This window comes from Epinephelus fuscoguttatus, linkage group LG2 (genome assembly GCF_011397635.1).
Source record: "Epinephelus fuscoguttatus linkage group LG2, E.fuscoguttatus.final_Chr_v1".
Taxonomy (NCBI): domain Eukaryota; kingdom Metazoa; phylum Chordata; class Actinopteri; order Perciformes; family Serranidae; genus Epinephelus; species Epinephelus fuscoguttatus.
This window is the reverse complement of record NC_064753.1, coordinates 38,462,327-38,486,869: the sequence shown is the minus strand read 5'-3', so window position 1 is coordinate 38,486,869 and position 24,543 is coordinate 38,462,327. Positions and strand designations below refer to the sequence as shown.

Below are 24,543 nucleotides of genomic sequence, written 5' to 3'. Positions count from 1 at the left end.
CTTTCAGGTAAACACTACATGTACCACGCAGGCTTCATAAAGACTTCGTCAGGGAGTATGGTGGGCGCACAAAGTGCAGGATTTTGCCACCAGAACTTCAGGTTTGCCTCCAGACTCTTGTCTAAGGTTTAGGCAATAAATTCACTTTCGTTAAGGTTAGGTAAAGACTGTGATTTCTGTTAAATGTAAATGAAAAAGTAATAATTATGAGTGGATACTGTAATACAAGATTGCTTTTTTTTGAAGGAAAAGAACTGACTCAAAACCTGTTTGCTGTTTCAAATTAGTTGCATATAAATGTAATTTCAAGGAGGCAGGGCTGGCCTAATACACTGAAATAATGTTTAACTAATTTCTTAAAGGAGAACATGTGACCAAGTCAAGTATAAAAGAGTTTGGAGATGGCACAGGGAGCTGACAAATGACAGCAAACATTGTTTACAACACACAAACAGTAGTACGATACCATTTCCCTTCCATCTCATTTGAGAGGAAAAAAAACAAAGTCACAAAAAGGAAAGCATCTCTGCTGCTTGATGGATGCAGCGATGTGTAATGGAAGCTCCTGAAACGTACACACCAATAACTGACATGGTTTTTCATCCAAAAATTCATTCAAATTTGAGAAAATATGACAAAATAAAGAGAAACAAAAACAACCACAGAGCAAACAAATCAATCAGAAGCAATAGTGCTGGCGGCTGTATACACATCACATCAGGTCTGGTGTCTTCAAAGACTTTCAGAGCGAGCCGTGCAAAAACTCCATTAACTCCTGACAAAGGACGCAAATGAATCCCGACATGTGGTGAAATGGAATTAAAGAGACCATCTCTAATCATGACAAACACGAGGTGATGATTCCACTGTGCATGCATACACAAAAGAATGAATGAGGGATAATGCATCAACTAACCACCGAAAGAAAGCAACTGGCAAACACACACACTCTTCCTCAGAATGTGAAGGGTAAACAAAAGACCCAAAACAATGCTAAAATTGGCTTTTCAAAAGTGCAAATCACAAACGCCTCAAAGCCAAATTCAACTTTAACAACTCCAGTATCTTCCACTGGTTTACAGTGGAAACTCAGATGTTGTTGGTTCTCTTCCAACCCCTCTCTCCATTTTATCTTCTCCAACTTCTCCCTCAGTCTGTACTAAAATGTTCTCTGTGAAGTGTAGCAGGGGGTTTTGCACAGACAGCTGTGCCAGCGTCTGCAAAAATGACAGCTTAGGCCCGAGGACTTTGGCTGGCTGCGCCTGACGAGCTGGATCCAAGCGCTCTCGCCACACCGCTCTGCTACAGCCTGCAGGTGAACTGTCTGCAATACCATATGGAGTTAGGGGAAAATTAATACTGAGATGAGGAAAGCTGCGTGACAGCGGAGAGCCTAAACTATAAAACTGAGAGGTGTTTCTAGTATTTTGTCTACTGCATTTCTATCAATGAGGGTAGATTAAACAACCACTCATTTGCAAAATACACTAACAATTAACATGATAATGGGAGCATTGAAGGAAGGGAGAGCACTCTAAAATCAGACACGCCCTGGGCAGCAGTCGTACACGCGCTCTACACAAGTAGACACACAGAATGATCATTGTGTGGCATTTACATGACTATACAATTTAAGAGCTGTATAAACACACCTTTGCTCCCTGACACAAACTGACTCACAGACGCACGCTCACTGTGGAAGTACGCAACTAGGTGCTGAATTAATTCCTGGAAAAACACATTTGGGTTCCTCTCAGCACGTAATAGATAACAATAATAGGAAAACATCTTCAGACGGAGGTAACTGAGATAAATATCCAGTTTTTTAAAACTAATTTTAATGCATTAACGCTGAGATTTTAGAAGTCTCATGTGACACCCAACTCCAACGTTTAGTAAATTGGTTCCCTCGTTCCCAGGAAAGATAGTTAGCATAGTGAAAGGAAGCAGTCAATTAGACAGTCCCTGTGCAGATCGGGCAGCGGTTACATCACACTCGGCTTCTTTAATCAACCACAACCAAGAGTTTCATTTGACTGACTGAGTCCAAGTGTTACATACATTAAGCCTACAGGAAAACTACAAATGTGCCAGTACGCACACTTATTTACTTACGACTTACTGTCTTTGTTAATTAAAGAAACAGTGAGAAGCTGTAGAGTCAGTATGTTAAAATAGAAATCAAAAATGACAACATCTCTATTATATAGTTAAGGTTTTCAAGCGTCATTTTCCACACAATCACACTGTAGTTTTAAGAACAAGCTCTTCATTAGATAAAATCGTTCCCTTCACATTTCGTGAAGGCAGAGAGCCAGGAGGTAACCTGAGGTAACCAGATTTAGATTGCTCTGCTAGGGATTAGTGAGATAAACCCATCTTAAAGGGCTAATTAAGACTTGATGGGATTGGGAAGTCACTTCGGAGGTCGGCAATTACATTTGAGCAGGATTTTTAACTTAGTGTAATGAGGGGAAAAAAACTCAAACCCAAACAGTAGATTTATACATTTAAGGTTGTGTATCAATACTGCACATCTCATCTAACAAGTAATATGGATGAAAATAAAAAATTTGCGGGTTAACAGATTTCTTAATATCATTCAGGGCCTTTGAGCATGATTAGTGCAAAATAATAATAAAAAAAAATAAAATAAAAAATGGACAAAGTTTGAAATTTGGAATAAATAAAAAAAACTCAATTTTTTGTAAAAATATATATTTTTTTTTAATATAAACAATAAATAATAAAAGAAATCTAATAAAACCTGATCTAAAATTTAACCACTGCACATTAACAGTGTTTTCTTGCAACAGGAATCATCACAGCCAAACATCTTTAATAAATCTGGATTTTTTTAAGTTGAGATCAATTACAAATAAAAACACTTAAAACAGAAACAAATAAGCACTAATAATAACTCACCTGTGGATAGGGGAACATGCCTAACGCCAACTGTGTAGAGACAAAAGAAAACGTAAGTGCTACAGGATATTTTGAGATTCTCATTGAGACATGTGAAATAAAATGTTGAGTCATTACTGGGCCTGTGGTAATATCTGTAAACACCTGTACAAACTAATACAATACAATTACACAGCTCCTCCATAATGCTCACATTCATGCAACCTGTAATGGGCAAATTTTGTACGTACTGTATTCTATTTTTAGGCTGTCACCAATATTTTACCTGGCCCCCTAACAAATAGTGTGTATGTGTACAGTACAGGGACACTGTTAACATTTAAAATGTATGCTTCACAAAGGTAATTTTTTAAAAATGTATAAGCTTTAATGCATTATGTATCTCCACCTATACACGCATACAATGTATGTACACATGTATATATATTTTTTTATATCTTTTTATCTACAGTATTTGCAGGTGTCTTTCCATTGCCAGTGTCTTAGTGACATGGAATTTAAGACACAGAAGGAAAATTCTTCTAAAAGCGATGAAGCGTGCAGAACTTCAGACTTTCTGTCTTTGAGGTAAGCTTAGTGCCCACCTGCTGACAACACTTCCTCATCAAACAACATCAGCTATTAGTTAATAACCCCCCACGATTACCACCTGTGGAGAACAAAATAGAGGGATAAACAGAAGCAGGACAGGATTGTGGGACGGTTGTATGTAATGTGTGTTATTCTGGCTGTGGGGGGGGGGACAGCTCTCTCTGACATTTGGCAATTCACTTTGGGGTGGGCATTTTTCATCTTGGTCAAGGGCAGCTTATTGGCAACATTACGTTATTAAAACGTCAAAACGCTCACGGTCTTTCCTTGAACATAAATAGACCAACTAGTGGGCTAAAGATCAATCCACATTGAGTGGGACTGCAAGCCATTTCATTTAGCTTAATGCACACATCCACAGCTAGGAATAAAGAGAACAGGGCAGGGAGGGGGTCCGCTGATATAAAACTCCATCTTTATCACACAGAGATCATGTCAATAATTTTGACACGGCTCCTTCACTATGAACTCATCCATTATTGTTAGAACTGTAATGATATGAAACATTATTGACAGACAAAGGCGAGGCAGAAGCCCATATCATTTGTGATACTGCAGAGGGAGAGCTGTGGACAGAAACAGATGGAGAATCAATAGTGTCAGTGGGAGGACAAGAGACCAGGGACTGTTAGACTGAAATTAAAATGTTATTTCGAGAGGCACAGTGTCAGTCAAGCACTCGACCAGATACTGATGCACACGCATGAGGACACACAAACATATATGTATCTCATGATGCTCAGTAAATCAGCAACACATATGTTGCAAGACATACAATACAATCTATTCGATTTGTGTATGTGAGGTGTATGAAACCTGAGGCCCCAATCAGACAGAGCGGTTTTTCCATCTTTTTTTAAACTATTGCTAGGCAACCACCAAATCACGTGGCCTTAGTTTAACTGCTATTTTGCTGTTAAGTACACTGACGGATCTGTTCCTTAAAGTCTGCAAAGAAATGGACACACAGAGGGCACTTGGGGACTGGACACAGAGAAACAGAGCTCAATATGGGCCCATGAGACCCTCAGAAAGAAAGGAAATCAGAGAGTACTACCAGCTGGTGCAGGAGCTTTGCCTGGATGATGGTTGGTTCAAGGCATATTTTTAGGATGAGTCAGAGACAGTTTCACAATCTGCTGTCAATAATCTGGCCTAGTCAAGGTTGGTAAAACATCAGACATAAGTTGTGGCTACAATTTGCCAAGTATATTGAATATTGTATATTGTGTTGTATATTGCTGAACTTATCTGCCCCTACTCCGACCCGCAACCTGTTAGATCCTCCAAACACTTACTTTTAACTGTCCCACGATCAAGGCTGGTGGGTAAGGGAGATCGTGCCTTTGCGGTAGCTGCTCCAAACCTTTCGAATAGCCTTCCACTACCTCAAACGCTCTCCCTCCACTGACACTTTGAAGACAACTCTTAAAACGTACATGTTTTCATTGGCCTTTGGTTGTTTGTAGTGGTTTTAATATTGCAGTATTTCATAATTGTTTTTACGTATAGAATTTTTCTTACTGGTTTTATTCTGTTTTATACTATACATTTTACATTGCTATGTATTTGTGTGTCATTCCTTTATTTTCATTTATTATTTTTATTTTTCGTTTTTTAAGATATTTTTTAGGGCATTTGGTTTTAATCGATAGGATAGTGGAGTGTGAAAGGGGAAGAGAGAGAGGGAGAGACATGCAGCAAAGGGCCACAGGCTGGAGTCGAACCTAAGCTGCTGTGGCAACAGTCTTGTACATGGGGCGCCTGCTCTATCCACTAAGCCACTGACGCCCCTACAGAAATAAACTTGATTTGATTTTAGTAGGACAATGATGACAATAAGCTAACATTAGCTTAACACTGTACGCTACTACTTGTTGTCATTACCATCACACAAGTCCCACCTCTGACTTCAGGTGCTTTTCGACTCTGAGTTAAAGTTTTTCAACTCAAGGCGTTCAGGGCGCTGCTGCAAAAACATAAGGCGCACAGAGCGGAAAAACATGCAGCACTGAGCAATGCAAAAGCAGCAAGCAAAACGTTTCACTCTCATTCAAAACAATTACAAAAAGCCTCCTCAGACTGCTAAAACATGTCCTGTCTGACCGGGGCCTTACTGTGTAGTTACAAAATATTAAATGAAGAGTATCCCCTCCATATATTTCCCACACTTCTTTTGGTGTACAAAGCCCAGTTATAGCGTGAAGCCAGTTACAGAATGTCGTACCTCCATGAAAGAGATTCCCACACTCCAGACATCTGCGTGGATCCCATACTGTTCTCCTGATATCCTCTCCGGCTGTGGAGCAAAAGCAAATATCAACAACTGTAAGGACAAAAGTAGAGTAAAACTTAACTATTATTTGACATGAAAGTGAGGTTAAGGGGTCACTCACCGCCATGTATGCGTTTGTTCCCACGTACGTTTTGGCAATAGAGTTCACCAACTGCAAATGAAATATAATTAACAGTGGATATGCAAATAATGACACTGTATATAAACATGAATTATTTACCTGACCTTAATAAGCCTTGACCGTAATAACTAACTTTTAAGAGCCATTACTTTATTGTCCTATATTAGGGAATAAAAAAGGAGCTGGACCTCGCTAACATTATCTAAATCTATTGACATGGCAGGTTGATATTTTGGGCTGCTCTCCACCCTCGCCCGAGGGAACAGGAGTAAGACAAGGAGACATTAGTGAGCATGTGTGTGTGTGTGGATACAATAGCACATGCCATCAATGACAGGCCTGTGATAATGAGTGTCTGTTCCCTCATGGCTGTTTTTTTTTTTTTTTTTTTTTTGAGAATGCCCTACGCTGTGAGAGGGGGAGGGAGAGTGTGTATGTGTGAAAGAGAGATAAACAGAAAAACAGAGTTAGAAAAGACAGAGGACAAGTCAGTGCTGCTAGTGTTATACATGCAGTGTGTAAAATTCACCTTGGAGCTTCCAAGGAAGTGGAGGTTAAAAATGAATAACAATTTGCCACAGAAAAGGGAGGGGGTGTGTGTGTTTGTTAAAAAGGGAGACAGAGTCCTCAGGGTTGATGTTTTGGGGAACGCTGAAGGTCTGTCCCCGATGATTACATTGCAAACACATACTGCCACACACACATACACACAATGACGAGGCTATTGTCTGCCACCCACGCTCTCCCCACATCTACTGAATACATATCAATGAGGCTTTGCTGTTGTGTGTGCGGGTCATAATTATAACAAGTGATTTTTTGGAGGCTGCAGAACAATGAAGGTGGGGGGGAAAGTTAATGTGAGAGGAAGACCCTTGGGATAGTGCTGATGTTTTGAGTTGAAAATGAATGCAGTGATTGAAACGTTGACCATATGCACACAGATCTGCGCACAGGACGGGTAATGCAGCGACAGACAATTGTTTCTCCTCCTCCATCCTTTCTCTGTCTCTCTCCCTCTCTCTTGCGTGCTCACACAAACAAATCAGTGTACCTGTGTGCTGACACCAAAGTCACAGAGCTTGACTTGTCCTCGGGTGTTCACCAGCATATTGGAAGGCTTGACATCTGCGGAGACAAACTGCTTGATAGAACTGCAACATCAGCACTCTACAGCTTGTCTTTATCAACTCTGTTCTTTTTTTAATAACACAGAGCCCGCGCGCTGCCTTACTCACCTCTGTGAAGTATCTTCAGGCTCCACAGATACGTCAGGCCTTTGACTACCTAGAGACACAGACCAAAGAAAAAATAGATTGACATCGATGTTGGTTAACATTTAACCAGCACATGTGGCTGAATAATTAATTGTCTTGGTTCATGTAAAGTGGTTATCTCCTGCTGAAGTACACAAACTGAACTTATAGGTTGTGGAAAAATGTCTCTGACCGTATTTACACCTCACAACTCAGCCGTCATGGCATTTGTCACTAAAGAGGCAAAGGGGTTGGCCAAGATTCACCCTGAGCAGTAGTGCTGTCCACAGTATTGAAAGGGAGCAGAAAAGACTGACAGACAGACAGGCACAGACACATCACTTCTTTTGTTTCCTGTTAGCCTTCAGTGGTTGTAAACAGAACTGTCAACTTTCTCTTGCTAAGAGGCAGGGAAAGAGCGATACAAACAGCTGTTTCAATGTGCCTCCCCCAATAATTTTGACAGAGAATCGTTAATGAGGTAAAAAAAAAGTTCTAAGTGCACCACATTCTTATCCCAGCGGTCTGATTAATACATTTAAACCAAGACAGATTATATATCATAATTTACTGGCAGAAACTGAGTAATTCTGTGTAAAATCAGACATTCAGCCCCCTCATATAGCCGAACAGACTGATTGACAGCTCAATCAGGCTTCTTAGATCAAATCATGAAATAGTTGACTACTCAGGGTCACCCCCATTAGAAGGTGTCCATTTTGGTGACCTTAGGGTAACACTGTTGCCATTTATGCTATTGTCCTTTTGGCTTCCTTTGACTGTGACCATGGTTTCTACCTGACTGTGATGTCCTCCATTTTTGACATAATGATTCAAGAATTCCTCCACCTATTGCTCCTACGCACTCAAACCCAGGTGAGGGGGAGAAAGTGCCCCAAGTAGAGCAATTCAGCTCTTTCAGTCTTAATAACAGGGAAAAGGATTTTGAAATTGACTACAGTTTAGGAGCGTCAGCTGCACTACTGCAGATTTTGTATCAGACTGTGGTTGCAAAGGAAGAGCTGAGTTACACGTTAAAGCTCTCTTCTTGCCAATCAATCTTTGCTCCAGTCCACAGGTGAGGTCACAAGCTTTGGGAAGTCACTGAAATAATAAGACTGCAGATAAAAGCAACCAAGAAAATGTATCCTCACAGGGTGATTTGTTTCCTTGGAGCAAAACAGGTGGGCATCGGTGGGAAAGTGAAAGTTTGTGAGAGTACTTAGTAAGGATGCCTTCTTGCTCTCCCACCTTAGAGGTCTTTTGTAGACACCAGAGTTAAAGAACCACCGGCAAGAGCAAAGTATTTTTGTTAGTTGAGTAGGAAAGGAGAGACATTTGAAATGTTTTTGTGCAGCCCTTGCAAGTTCATCTTCGGTTGTATTCATGTGACTCTGCCCCTCTTGCAAGATTCAGCCGTATAATCATTGTGTTTAAGTGAGTAAGTAAGTAAGTAAGTATTTCTCATTTCCCAGTGAGTAATGCTACTTCTTCATTATGGGATGTGAGAGCTGATTCAAGCCTCTAGGCTCCTGTCATCCATCTCTGATGCACGACAACCTCTGAGATAAATTAAGAAAGCACAAAAGCGCTCTGAAGTCCTGCTGCCTCAAAAGGTGGTGGTGTGAGTGCAGCAACTGCAGTGTGCAGCTTCACTCACACCCTCTTGGGTGCTTTTCCTTCTGTGATAATTAACAACTGTGACAGTGGAAAGGAGGGAAAGCTGTGAATTAGAATTAACACTGACTAAATAGCTGTCATTGTTTGATTACGGACAAAGTTAAAGGGGGGGAGACAGAGAAGAGGAGGTGGAGACAGGAGAAGGGTAATGAGTGTGGAAAAGAGACATGCATTTATCAACATCAAGGCCATTTCTGTCAAAAATCTAGTTTTAACTGAGACTAAAAAGGGAGGGAGAAAGGCAGAGAAGGGAGGTTAAGGGGAAAACAACACAGACTTTTTTCCATCACTTCACCAAATAGAAGCCAATTGAAAAATTCACACCTGTGCTTCTCTTTTGTTTTATTTCATTTACAAAATGAGTGAGTTTTTTCCCCAAGACCTGTTCTGTATGTGACAAATGAATAACAGGTCGCATTTAAAACTGTGACTGCCAGGCACACACGGGACAATCACACGCTAATACACCTTAAATAAATGTTTCTTAAAACTCAATAACACACCTCTTGATTCAAATGCTTTGCACTCAGTAATCAAACAACTAACTGGGAGCTATTGAGTATTTCATGTAAACTCACTGCGACTGCGATCCTCCCCAGGACGTGCTCTGGAATTCTTTTGTACACGTCCAGAGACCCACCTGCGAAAGACAAATTATTTATTGAGGCAGAGATGTATTTAGTATGACACATTTTGCACAATTTCTTAACTAATAATCTCATGGCCTTTTTGGCACATTGGCGTATCACAAAGCCAAAATCATTCAACACCAACCAAAACAACTGACAAAAATTGTTGCTTGCAATGTCATCTGGATCCACATCTACATTAGGCCAACCAACATTTCCCACAATGCTTTATCGCCAAAACTGGCACCCTTGCCAAGAAAGAACTGTTGATCCTCATATTGATGTCATACTGTTACCCACGGCAACAACTACCTGGCTGAAAGTGAAATTATTACAGACTCTGCGGTGGTTAGGGTCAGCTTCAGTAGTGTGGAATAAACTGTGGCGTCCTGAAAGTTTTATGAACAGCCCCGGACTTCTCAGACTCTTTTAGCAAGTTACCGCTCAGAGGGAACTCATTCAGCGGCTCCTCTGGCAGGAGCACAGCGTCTCTTCCTCTCCTCTCTCGCCATATGCAAACACGGAGGTAGGTGTTGTCAAGTGATTTTGTCATAAACCTTTGGTAATGTAAACCAACATGATGCTTGCGACTTGACAAAAAAAACTACATACATACATGTCCATCTATTCATTCTATTTCTATGGACTACACAGTTATAATCATTATATTCTCTGTTTGATAAAATTCCACTTAACAATAAAACAGTATACAAATCCACTGATGTTTCCTTGTGTGGTCATATTTTCACAGCGCCGTTAATTCTTGTTTGCAACAATCAAGACCAACTGGAAATAACTGATCAAAGAAAAGTTTCACCAAGTAAAGAGTGCTGAGAGGTTAAACAGACTTTGCCAACAAGCTGGCAAATGTGTGAAACAGGGGAATCGCTGCATTAACACACACTTGGACAAACACACACACACACACACACCTAAAAACATAAACACCCCCCCATCTCACACCAATCTAGACACACATGTACAAACGCATCTACAAATGCACTTAAGTCAAGATTCATCACGCCCTTGTAGCTTTTAGCACACAGACATGCTAAGCAGCTCACAGCGATAAGACGTCCTCTTGATCTGCAGAAGTGTAAATGGAAACACAGCCAGCAGAGAGACAGACGACAGTTCTCCAAAGTCTCCTCTACGCAGCTGTGGCTGGCGAAGATAAAACATGATCTGCTGGCTTCAGCTGCAGAGAAACTCACCGTCCATAAATTCTGTGCATATGGATATCCTGTTCTCGATAAAAAAGGCACTGAAGAAAGTGATGATGTAGGGTGAATCACACTGCAATCAAGAGACAACATGATCATTAAAGAGCATGCCAAAAAATTATCTGAGATACAAAATAATTTTTTATACATTATCCTCATTATGAATTTGAGCAAAAAGTGATTAGGAATTTGAGTGAAACAGTGGCATGAAATCTACGAAATTAAAAGTGTCTCACGATCACGCATTCTTAAGTTTGTCGTCAGTGCTCAGCAGCATTTCACTGAAGTCTATCAACCTTTTTTTGTTTGGAAATTAAATATTTTCTTTATGATTTACTCCCACACACACTGCATAGGAGGAGGGCTAGAAGACTAAAGTGGGGCCATGGAGAAACAAATCAATAGACTGAGCTCAGGTCAGCTGATGTTCTGTCTGTTCTAGGGTAACCACAATTTCTTTTTCCATGTTCAGTGTAAATAACAGACAATGCATTTGCACTCAGTTGAAGTGAGTTTCCAAAGCTCACTGTGTTTGGGCCTGTACATTATAAGACAATGAAAGAATACTTCCCTTATGCATGTAAAGAAATTAACAGACTGTCGTCAGTAAACTTACATGCCTACTCCACATGTATGTTGCATGTGTTTCCAGGTATCGCTGATCCCTGGCTTAGATTGTAAGGCCAGAGGTGATAACTGGCGCCTCACTAGTTAGACTCGAACAGCAACATTTAGTGAAAAGAGAAGCTGTTTTTGTAAAGAGTAACGAGTCAAAACTAACCTTGTAGAGTATTTCTAATTCTGACATGATCTGCTTCTGTAGTTCCACCGTGATATCCAAGGGAATGACCTGTAATCAAACAATAAACACAACACTTACAAGTTCTGTTGATGTTCTGATGGGATGAACTGGATTGAGGGTCACTTAATAAAGAGCATTGACATGGAAGGAGTTCTCACCTTGACAGCTAATACCCGCTTGCTAGGAAGATGGTACGCTCTGAGGAGACACAAAAACAAGATAGTATGAAACAAAGCTGCTGAAAGCAGTTGCTTAAATTTATTTTAATGGTAACCTGAGATATTGTGTTTTCATTTTTAAACTTCAGGGCAAATTCAAAAAGAACAGAATGTGGCCACTGATAGCACCAATGAGTTGCACATCACTTGCAACCACTACCTGTTCCGTGTCAAAGTCCGACTCACTAAAGATACTGCGCTAATGATACTACAGCACAAATACACCCATGCAGATTTGCAGCTAAGTGCAATTTGCCCCTTTTTTGCTCCTGCTTGCAATTATCCATGTGGCAAAGCATATATGTTGCCTTTATGCCTAGAACACAGCAGGTAGAACAATGGCAGAGAGAAAAAGGAAACAGAAATTTTCAGACCAGGAGCTACAGCTGCTGACAGACAAGGAATTGAAAACATGATTATGGGAATTTAATATCCTAGTCAGTCAGTCAACTTATGCTAATAATTTTACCCTACCTATGTGTGGTTATTTGCGCTGCTCTTTGTAAATTGGACTGTTTTTGCATTGCGACTAAATTGCAAAGAAAAGGGCCGATTTTGCCCCAAATGTATGCAAGTTACCTTATTTAAATACTTGAAAACAGTACATGAGCACTGAGATTCTACTTGCTAGGCAGTGCAGTTAAGGGTGCATTTTACTCTTTGCAGGTGCCTTGTGAATTACATGGTAGGCTTGGGCTATGTCAATTTATTTTAAACCTTCATACCTTCCTTACATTTCACCAGCCTACTTGGTATTTAATGGTATTTGTGCAAAAAAACAACAACTTGAGAATCAAAATAAAGCTCACCAAATCTATTTTAGTTAGTCTTTCAATTGTTCCAACTATCATAAACTCTGGTTTGGGCGAAATAAACCCTTAATTCACCGAGTTAGATGTGAAAATATTCAGTTTTTCCCTGCTGTCCGTTTCTGTCGTTGCTGGTCGGCTCTTTACTACTCCTGTAATGTTATCCCTACCACTCGCTGTCACTATGTTTGTCAGTTCAGCTGCCTGTTGCACTAGAAGAGACTGACCTCTGGTGATGTGTGATGTATGCTAGAATACATCCTAACACAGCATCTCTTTTTTTTTTGTTTTTTTTGTAAAGATATTTTTTGGGGCATTTTGGCCTTTAATCGACAGGACAGACGAGCGTGAAAGGGGGAGAGGGAGAGGGAGTGACATGCAGCAAAGGGCCACAGACTGGAATCGAACCCGGGCTGCTGCGGCAACAGTCTTGTACAAGGGGCGCCTGCTCTACCACTAAGCCACCGACGCCCCACAGTATCTCTCTATCAGTTTAATAGAAAAATGAGCGTCTGGATTTTTGGTGGTATTGAAAATCATACTTTCTAAACACCCTGGTACTGTATACAGTAACACACTGGTGCCATTGAAGCTTATTACATGGTTTGTTTTTGTCTTACTTGTGCTGGTTTAGTGTCCACAAAAGCCTCGCAATCATTTTATGTATTTGCCCGTTTGAGTTGCTGTTTTTCTTTTAGTCAAGTTTTTTTTTCTTCTGAATGAGGAGCTCTGTTCATAACAGAGCTCTTTACACGTCCGTTCGATAAAAATCTCCCGCACTCTGCTCCAAATAAAGATGTAATGTCACTGACCTAACTTGGCTGATAAATTAATATTGATCAAAGTGATCACAAATGACTAATGTGCTGATAATGTACTAAATAACAATACAATATGAACTCCATAGGTCCCCTAGTTTCCGAGTAATATTAATACAGCCTCAATTAGCATGACAAACTGCCTCTGTTATTTCTCCTAAAGGTCAGAGGTCACCACCCAAAACCAGATCCAGTCAGCCCTAGCACTCATTGTTCCAGACAGAGTTTTGAATTGCAAGTAAAGCAGCGGCCACAGACCGGCCCCGTAATGATTTAATTATCAAACTCCTTAATGCCAAACATCGGCTTTAGTTACAGCCCTTGAAGGTTAGTTTACGGCACCAGTGACAACACCACAGGACCTCTCAACATACAATCCTCAAGGACAAATACTGTCCAACAGCTGTCAGGTGATGAAGATGAGGTGGGGGCCGTGTACGTCACACAGGCGGGTTAGCTTGCAAGCAGGCTTAGTGAATGTGATACCTGGCTACTCACCTGTCAGTGGGTCTCCCAGAGAGAATGTGTATGGTGTAAAGTGTGATTAATGTGTCTTAGATTGGAGTATCGCATTGCTCTTCGGCCAGACACCTCAAAACTGGCCCAGGCCTTTAATTAATGCCACCCATTAGTGCCATGTCAGGTATTTACCCACGGTTAGAACAAACACTGGTCGCTGGCTGCAGCTTTGCCATGCTGTATACAAGCTGTAGTCTACACATCTTTTTTAACAGTCTCATTGCTGCTGAAGTCAAAAACAAACTACAGACTTTTTGGATATTGTGAAAAGAAAAAGGTGACAAAAATTTTACGGATAAAAAAAAAAAAAGGGATACAAATTAAGTCTGTAGTTATTAGCACATAAGCCTCCTTCTGACTTAACAGAACAGTTATTTCTTTTTGCCCCAAGAGTGTTAAGTGAGTGTTTTTGATCATAGGTGTCATCTTTGTTAGAAAAGAGCTCTTTGCACATAAGGCTGACGGCCTTGTTTCCATTTTGATGTCTCGGTCTTCCTTTAAGCTACAATCAATATCAGTTAAGCATGAGTGCTGCCTCTTAATTAAGACGAAGATGTTAATTGAGGCAAGATCGCAGGGGTAGACATGTTAAATTCCTGTCTGGGCAGGTTGTGTGTGTGTAAGGCAGCCTGAAAAGAGATTATACCAAGTCTTTGCCAGGCTAAACAACTTGTAGTTCTCAATGAGCAGTCTAGACATGATAAAAGACATACCCAGTCTGTTTAAGATATGATGGGATATCATGCAGTTTCATCTGAGTGTTTGCGCGTGATCAGTCTTTCAGTGTTTGTACCTTCATGGAGAGTATCATATCTGTTTGTTAGGGCTAAGGTTGTTTTCTGATGTCTGCGATTCATTTTGGCCAGAGTTAGATCAAGAGAAACAGATATCAAAGACATCCACACGCAGGACTGTTTCTCTGGGTGGCGTCCTAAATACGCTTTACATAAAATTGAAGGGACAAATCCCCAGAATATAACATTAAGCACAACAGGCTTAATATAAGCGCATGTTCACAAAGCAGCAGTTTATTTTTATATGTTAATAATCAAATGCATGTGTAAGTCAAAAATAGAAGGGTTGAGAAATGTGAAAGTTTTAACAAATGTGTTTTAAAGGAAAACTTCTCCCCAAAATGACCATTTGTGTTTCAATTGCTGACCCTGTGTTACACTGAAATCATGAAGAAAACTTTGTTTATCTCGCATGCATCCAAGGTGAACAACAAATCCAAAAACAGAGGAAATTCTTGACCGACTGAAGTCATGGGGGTCGCATTTAACAACAGCACAACTATATCAAAACATCTGTTAACAAACTCACACAACTAGTGCAGTATAATCCAAGTCTCATTTATACAATCATATGCTCAGTACTTCCCAAATAAATGAAAATGAAAAATAAAACTCTGCTCTCTTTAATGCCAATTACATTGACGAGAGCAGTAATTTTACCTCCCTGAACATGGAAGGTGCTGGTCTATCGCTGCCTCCATCAGTTAGTTTGGGTTATTGTTTGACTTTGATGTTTTAAAGAGTTAGTTAAGATTCTCCAATGTCAAACGAACCAACTAACCAATCTAGGCAGTGGTAGACCCGCAGCTCCTGTGGTCACCAAGGTAAAATGTTTTTATCAATGGAGTCTGGCTTTGAGAAGACCATAGGTAAGTTTCACTTTCTGTTCAGTTCCCTATCAGAAAGGGCCGTCTGTGTGGGAAGTACCACACATACTACACCATAGATAAGTCTTGGATTATACAACAGGAGTTGCGTAAGAGTTTGACAATTGATGTTTTGATATGGTTTTGCTATAGTTAAGCGCGGTTGCCTATGATTCAATTCGTCAAGAATTTTGTCAGTTTTTGTAATTCAGTGGCCTGCAAGACAAGCAAAGTTCTCTTTACAAATTCATCGTAACACAGGGTGAGTACTTGATATACGCATGGTCTTTCAAGGGGTGAAGTATTCCTTTAAGGGCATGTTTTAGGGCTGGAGACATGGTGTGACTACTGCTTGGTTAAAGCTTTATTCTCAGACTGTCCTTGACCACCTCAGGGCCGAGCATCACTGTATGAGTTACAGTGACAGGCTTGTGACAGCGGGAGACATGGGGACAAGGTTACATAGCCACCCCCCGCCACTTCCCCTGATCTGACCCCAGTAAACGTGCCCCATTGCCTGGATCTTATTTACACTCCAGCTCGCTCTGTAATAAAAGCTCCATCATGCAGTATTCATAGGGCCCCTCTCTATGTCTCTGAAGTTGGGGCCGTGGGTTAGACAGACTGGCCTCCTGGATCAGGGCTAACGTGGTACTTTTACACTGCCACATGGATGACGGGCCACCTTTCCCTCTCCCTGACTCTCTCACCTGATACGGCTATAATGGCCTCCTAACTGACAAAGACAATAGGGTAAGATAAACGCAGACAGAGAGACGTGCATATAAGCACAAAGGCTTCCCAAATTAATATCCAGCACATTACAGACAGCAAGGCTCAAAGAAGAAGCTCAAATAATATTTATATCCTGCCTTGATAAAAAAAAGAAGTGTACGATAATATTCCTTAGTTTAATGAATGGGCATCACTTTCAAGTGCAGGCCTCTTGTGGCTGACAAAGAACTTATAACATCACAACTTTGACAAAGAAAAAATATTGCTGTCGATTTGTATTCTTCAAGTGTGTTCTATAAATATTCGCTTATTGTCAGAACACTCCTACACATGCCACACTGCGCCACCTCCAGGAGAGGAAAGTAACAGCTGCAACAGTATAGTGCTGCAGACGTAGACATGTCTGTAATGTCATCTACAAGTAAGGACAGTAGGAGCTACTAAAACTGTACATTTTGAGAAATGTATGACACCTAGAGGCAATAAGTGTCACAGCACAAGTTTGCTACTTGTATGCTTATTGGTTCAATGGCTGTGTTGCAGTTTCACAGTTAATGTGCCTTTTTTTTAAGTAACATAATTTTGTCAGACTAGGGTGTAAAAATTCTGGGTATATTTAAGGTGGAAACTTTCACTGGGAATTAACAAAAAACTGCAGGAATAACATGGAATTATAAGGGTTATGCTTTCAGGCTGTATAAAGAATGAACAGATATAGATTAATTAAAAGTCATCGATTAGCAGACTAATTCAAGCTACATCCCACATGGTAACAACTAGCAAGATAAATCTAGCAGAAGGTGTTAACAAGTTATAAACTGCGTACAACTTTCTGCTGGTATACTGAAATATCGGGAAGAAACACCAAATATATTCAGTCCTCAGTAATATAAACAAGGCTTTCCTGAAAACATGAAGTCCTTTGGCTCACACCGTGTCCTGAGTATCGGCAACTAAATCAGAACGATTGCATTGTTTTCTATTGGACTGTCCTAACTGCCTGTGAGCAACATGACACAGCGCAGCACAATGTGACAGTATTGTCAGACGCCCTGTTTCTATTTGTATTCTGTCACTTGCACTGGAAGTGTCGCAATGGACAAGGAACGGCTGATTTATGACGTTAAAATGAGGAATTACCTAGAGGATATCTCCTTACTTTACTTCAGAAACCTAAATAAGTTGGCATCTGACTGGAGGGAGATTTATTTTTATCCCCCCAAATAAGTTCATTAACACAGTATGCTTTTACACTGACATTGTGCAATATTACAAAATTCCCGAGCTCGATTTCCCTTGGAAATTTTCCAACGCTTTGCTCTTATGTCAGACTCAACTCCAGTGGATAGCAAATACTCAAGCATTTTATATCACTATCATTTACTGAATGATGCTGGAAAACACTTGAATGTTGAATGAAGCTTACCTGTCTGGATAAATACGTAAAGAGCCAAAAAGTCTACCCATACACATAATATATACAAATTATTTTACCACACTCAAGTTTATAGTCTTGCACCGAAGACAAAACCTTGGCTGCACAGATGCTCAACTGTAATCGCAACTGGTTCTAGACACAATCTGAACATATCAGGACACAAGACACTAGGTTACCACCAATTAACCAAAAAGGTTTGGCCCTTCAATATACAGTCTAATCAATGAAGTGAAAAAACAAAATCAATGGAGAAAATGGGCTGAGAGAGTGAAGGATCAGCCATGGGTGTCTAAGTACATGTCACCACAGTCACAGTCAGGCAAATGTGCTTGTTTTAATTGCACTGCTGGATCCATGAGTCACCAAAATAGCCTGTTTGTCCTTGTTATTGTATTTATACGCCATAGAGTCACTGAGATTGCTGGACAAGATGGACCTCTGAGAGAGTGTGTAATAAAAAACAAAGGCCGACATTGATGGATGGCTAGGTCAGCGAGTGGCTATGGAGAGCTGAGGTGTTGGTAACATCCAATTGAGTCTAAATGGCTCTGGGTCATAAACGGGCTAAGAGGTTAAAAGGTGGGGGGCCTTTGGTGGTGTTTTCACACGTGATAAGCCTAATATAAGCTGGACCAAAGGGTAGAGGCTGAGGAAGACAGAGAATTGTTTTATTTAAGCAAGCAGGAAACCTGTCAAGGCCCTCTGTGAGTATGCATACAGTATTTTTAATGGATCATTTCTTGCCTGATACGGTAAAATTTCTTTGGATGAAATATTAATTTAAGGGTTTTAAAGTGTTTTGCAAAAAAGGTTTTTCTAATCAGAACAATAACAGAAAAATCAAAACAGAAGTCCATATGTGCCCATGACATTGAAAATATATACCCGGCAATGTTTGTCTAATCTCTGACAAAAACAATCATGAATGTATTGTTATTATTTGTCAGCTGAAAAAAAAACTGTCACTTGCATATTTTAACAGCTACTGCTACCTGCAGTGCAACTTTTTGTCTCCCCACTCTGGCAACGAGAGTAATTACACAAACGCTGTTGACGCAAGCTTATGACAAATGCCTGCAGGTGAGTTTGCTGAATCTCCCAAGGAGTGCCCTCTTAAAGTCTTCGTAAATAAGGGCAGAGAGAAATAAAAAGCCAACTGATCGAGTAGTCAGACGAAGTAATGAACAACTCAACAAGGCCTCAGTGAGAAAGAGCTACACCAGTGATGATCCGTGTTCATCCTTGCCATCAATAGCTTTCTGTTATTGACTTTAGCCCTTCCTCTGAATGCAGAGCTTCTTTCTTATCCGTAGCATCCATTCATTGTGCCAGTGCAGGAAATTTGCCAGAGCCACCAGAGACCACAAATCTGATATACTGCAATTACAGAAAGGTTTTCTTGGTGGTGATAGGCTAAATCAGCATTGTGTGTACTCATTTGGTAAGGGCTGAAATGTGACTGATGTTCATTTAAATTTTCAAATCCCACACTCCAGCTTTAAGATTAATTTTCAAGTTGAAAGAAATACAAAATAGAGGACAACACACACTGGCAGAGCGTGATGCGTCAAAACACCTGCATTCATTCTTTGCTATGCAACTGCCGGCGTTAGTCAATCAATGCATCAGGATATGCCATGGATACAGTAACCTTCTGGCTACTCCACCTTAACTACAGGTCTTGTCTGCATGGCAACCTTGGCGTATGCTACAGGCATCACCAACGTGACATGTAACACATATGTAACACATGGGAAGGGTAGTTAGTCAGTAGTAGCTTCCATCCTATACTGTGGTCTGACTTTTAGGGTTCCCTTTTGGATCCGTTTTTAGAGATGTTGCTTTGATGTTGCCTCAATCCAAGATCTAAGTAATTACTTTCGAAAGTACAATGTAACGAACCAACTGCAAGAACTGCAAGAATATAACCAATGCTGTGATAAAACTTAGTTTACTTTTAAGCATAATTTAACAGCTAACTTTTTGGTTTCTTCAGCTGATGCTGAAATTAAGACTGCTGTAGTGATATCAAACCAAAGCAAGTACTTCACCAAAATCTGGGAAATTAAACTATTCCTATAAATATCACAGGTACACCGCAGGAAGGCAGCCTATAATCTCAAGTGGTACACAATAGTTTGGTTCTTTACCATGAAGAACAACTTGTTTTGTGTCTTCCCATCTCACTGAAAGCAATTCCAGTGTTTACAGAGCTGACAAACACTAATGTACCAACACTGTAAGTATGAAGACGTTTAAATAAGTCGGAGAGAATTAGACTAACCAATGGTAATGCACTGCCCCTTTGTCTCTGCACACAAACAAAACACAGATAGTGATTGAAATGGACAGCAGATTACAGTGATCCTTTCAACCTAAACTCTTTATATTTTCTTTTCTTTGTGCACCTAATTGGATAATCTTAGCTTCCTGTCCAGACCCTCAAGAAAATCCCCAGATGATACAGCTTTTGTGAAGACAGACTGGATAATTATTTTGATGTACGTACTGTGTCACTGATTTTCTCTTCAAATAAGATAATTTACTTTGGCATGACATATTTGTAAAGAGATATTTACAGAGACAATAAGAGAGAGCTTTATCTAAGTTGTTACAGGTTCATTGGACTTGTTAAATTGAAAAATCCTGCAAAACTGAATACAACACTACTCAGAGGTCAGCACGTCACCATTCTTGAACTACCTGACAAACAACCTGTCATTAACACATTAAAGGTGACGCCAAGGGAACAGCGGCAGTAAATATTGACTGTGACAAGAAATAATTAAAATTTAACAAACAAGGAAGCAATTAACAGTTTTAACAAAAAATTCTATGAGCTGATGTCAAGGCCACAAACACAATTAACACCAATTTTATTACAAATTCACAATTTTGAGTTTCCTCTGGCTCTAATGACCAGTCTAGTTATACAGAGGCAGATGGGTCAAGAACGCTAGCTTATACTACTTATACCACGCCTTTTCTGTTTAAAAGACGCAAAGACTAACAGACTACGTTTATTTATTTTTCAGAACAAAATGTGATTACTGAAGATGTTCTTTAAGAACCTTATAAACATTAGTCAGGCCTGCAAAGTCCAGGTTGTGCACAAACATATGGTCAAGAATGGTTCTGCATTAAGTGCAGTTGTTTCTGTGATTTGGACAGAGCACAGGCTAGCTAGGGCAGATCTTAGTGGTGATCTACAATTACAGTAACTATGTTGCTGTATTAGCAGTTGATAGGTGACACTGCTCTATCTATTCAGTATGGTTTTAGCTTTAATCTTTGAGCCAACCTCTCCAAGTCATGATGGAGATTGGGTATATAGAGTCAGAGCTTTCAAAGCTAATGCTGACTCAGCAGAGAGGGAACAGCAGGCCAGGAAGGATGTACCTGGGGTAGTGTGGGAAGCAAAAGCCTAGTTGTAAAGTGTGGGCTTATGAGAGGCTTGGATAATGACTTACAGACACCCTTGAAGTTTCTGATAAATCATTTGGACATAGAAGGAAAGGCCATCACCCTAGCTGTCCTCAGCAAGGTGCAGAAATGTTGACCTCAAATGGGACAATTCTGGAAGGATAAAGGAGCGCATAAAGTAGCTCCTAAACTGGACTAACATCTGTTCTCTGTCCAGAAGACATCGTTGGAAGAGAAGCTCTCATATATTAAATACATTATGCAGATGTAGCGTTCATAATGTTGCAATGATCCAAAAATTGTTATTAAAAAGGCTCTAAGTGAAATTCATAGCGAATTAGTTGTTCTCAAAATGGTGGTGCTGAGTCGGCTGCTAGCAGCTAACAGTGCTAACTCCTTTAACGGCACTTCACATCAGCAACACTGCTGACAGAGCTAATTGTGTTAACAAGGAAGTACCGGAGGGTGGACACTACGCTTACACCATGATGCCATCCCGATATCAGCAGTAACCAATGTGTGAGCCCAGTGCAGAGCGACAGCAATGAACTAGCCAGCTGGGTACACACATGATGTAGCATTTACTTTAACAAACCACAGAGAAGCTCAGATTACAACACACAGAAGTAGCCTGACTTAATTCTCTGCTCAGGATGCCATTACTCCACCGTATCTTTACTAGGGGTGTGACGATACACATATTTGTATTGAACCGTTTGGTATAAGCTCGGTCCAGTACGCATTACGAACTGAATGATATGCTGAACTGTCTTATTACATTTGGAAAATAAAATATACAGGTTAAACTGTGTGAAATATAACGTTCTCAGTGCCACAGTGCTCAAAGAGGCGGCCCACATGACGAAACAGGCAACACGCTGTCATTCTACTCAAAGCAGACACACACAGAGGCATGCTACACTAAGCTAGCTCGTTGCAGTATGGTTAATGACGCTATTGCCAGACCAGAAATAGGAGATCCTTAGATAACCTACAGGTGTGGTGTTTGAAGCCACTTTGGTTTCGCTGTGAATTATGAGGGTGGTGACAAGAGAGAGTGGTGGATAAAAACACACTGAGCCAAACAAAGAGCCACTGCACTACTACAGAGTCTACTCAGCAGCCAACCCAGTAGTACAGTAACATACATGACCCCCAAGCTGAAGCATGAGCCGCTGCACGGCCACACTCTTGTTAGCAGCTAAGCCAGCAGCACACACAGTCTCCAAACCAGGGAACAAGAGCTGCCGTGTGGCTGTAGCCTCTTGCTCAGTAGCTGACAGCAGCTAACATTAGCACAAAGCACACTTCCACAGCAGTGAGCAGTAACTGCTGGCGGTCTGGTTCAGCCAGAAAGACTGAAAGGTACGACAGTGACAGCTGTTTAGGTTGTGTTTATATGATTGTGACATTTGACAGAGATGCTTATTTGTGTATTTATTAGACTGAAAGAGCTCAGAAAGCTCATGGGATGTGGCAAACTCGCTGCCGACACACAGCGGGCAAAAGAAACAACACTGATACTATGCGTTCTGATGTTTGTTTGTAACGTATTTTTAATAATAGGACACAGAAATGGCGAAAAAGTTGAATGGACAAACTCCACAATTCAGCACTACACGGTTCCCAGTCTTTTCAGGTTTTCATCAAGTATTTACTAGAAAGAAATCGCTGATTTTACTTTACCCAGACTTTAACAAGCATATTTAGGACAGACCATAATTCCTGCTTTGTACAATGAAACAAAAATCCAAATTATGTTAGTTTTCATACATTTAGAATTTTAAAGATCAAGGAAATTTCTCAGACATCGCAACTCTTTTGCTGTATTGAAAATGTTCCGAACCATGACACCACTGTCATGGATTTTGTGAACTGTTATACCACTAATCTTTACACAGAAAGTAGTGGTTTGCTGCTATATTAATGCACTGAATGTCGAATGCAGAACCTTAAACGATATGACTTTTATCTCAGATTTCTAATTTTCAAAATGTAGATGCATATAAATGTATGATATTATAAAAGACTGGTAGTAGCTGAATAAAACAATATCATCATTTTTATTTATAAATTTGTAATACCAAGGTCCAGAGAGCAGAACCAGCCACCCACAAAAGTTGTTTCAGCTATGACCATGATAATGATCTATAGTATCCATCAACAGATCACTCAAAAATCAGTGTTTTCAGTAGCATACTGACTGTTTTGAGTATATTTTGTCACTTCTACAGTTTGAGAATTAGTGTGTAGTATGAATTTGGGAAACAGCATATATATTTAGGGACATGCTCACTGTGCCACTGTTGAAAAGCGTGTTTGAGCCCGTCTAATTACTAAATGAGATTTATCTTAATTAAAATAGGCATGACATAAAACAATCTATAGCATCAACATGGTATAAACAACCAGGCTGTTTTTTTTAATCTGTATTTTTTCTTTATCTTCTCCTTCCAACCATAAAAATTTCAGCACCAAAGCATATGGATTTTTTTCCTTGACTAAATTGACTGAGAAGTTGTTGGGCTTGCAATATTGGCCTTCCCCACTGCAGTGTAACCATTTTTGGTGCCAAACTGATCAGCAATCTTACTCTCCTACAACTATGATAGATTGGCTCTTAATGAAACTATCTCAAAGTCATAAAACAGAAAAAGGTGGTTGGAAAGAAAAGGGTGAAAATAAAAAAAGGACACTTTTGTGTATTTGCCAGATGGGACATTTACTGGTTTTGCTGGGGACTGTGTAAAGCAGACCACTCTGTCAAGTCAAGGTTAGTCTGAGCAGTGATCAATACTTCAATCTCAATAAAACAGCTCAATAGCTAAGGATTGATGGGAGTGAGGACACACGAGGTGGGGAAAAGAAGGATAGAGGCAGCAACACAAATGCCAAGCTTGTCATAATGTTAGCAGGGCGGTAATACATTTGTCTAGCCAGGGAGGATGGAGCTCTCCCATCGTGGCAGGTAATGTGCTGAACTACAGAGGGATTAAGTCAATTGCTGTCATACCTTACAGCCTCAAATCGATATCATATATGTTTGCAACCTTCAAACCAGAATAAATAAATGAAAGTAAAGACACAAACCAGCCTGATAGATGTCACACAAAACACTGAGATAAATGGGTTGAAGGGAGGAACAGAGGAAGGGTGGTGAACAATGGAGAACCATTCACAGAACCCTACAGAGTGATGCGTTTGTCATAAAAACTGAGCTGAAAAAAAAATAAAATATGAAAAGCCAAGAATCGTATCACAAGCATCAGTCTTAAACTGGGCACTAGCTGAGACATTCCTCCTCCGTATCTGCACTGTATAGAGGCTTTAACACCACTGAATACATCATTCAGACCATCTCACTTGCTTCAGCAGGTATCGCCTCAGTGTCACAATTCAT

General features: G+C 40.2%; 1 protein-coding gene across 2 annotated transcripts in view; it reads right to left on the bottom strand.

Annotated features, from left to right (window-relative positions):
* The window catches only part of map2k5 (mitogen-activated protein kinase kinase 5), a 91,012-nt gene that overhangs the window by 50,688 nt on the left and 15,781 nt on the right, over positions 1 to 24,543 (bottom strand). For both annotated transcript variants that reach the window (XR_007451222.1, XM_049599558.1), the window contains exons 9-17: positions 11,682 to 11,721; positions 11,503 to 11,571; positions 10,713 to 10,794; positions 9,448 to 9,509; positions 7,172 to 7,220; positions 6,988 to 7,061; positions 5,913 to 5,963; positions 5,744 to 5,815; positions 2,926 to 2,955 (exon numbers count right to left, since the gene is read on the bottom strand). Coding sequence is in view for 1 of the 2 variants with exons in the window: in XM_049599558.1 (XP_049455515.1) it covers positions 2,926 to 2,955; positions 5,744 to 5,815; positions 5,913 to 5,963; positions 6,988 to 7,061; positions 7,172 to 7,220; positions 9,448 to 9,509; positions 10,713 to 10,794; positions 11,503 to 11,571; positions 11,682 to 11,721 (529 nt within the window). In the remaining variant the exon portion in view is untranslated. The remainder of the gene's footprint in view (positions 1 to 2,925; positions 2,956 to 5,743; positions 5,816 to 5,912; positions 5,964 to 6,987; positions 7,062 to 7,171; positions 7,221 to 9,447; positions 9,510 to 10,712; positions 10,795 to 11,502; positions 11,572 to 11,681; positions 11,722 to 24,543) is intronic.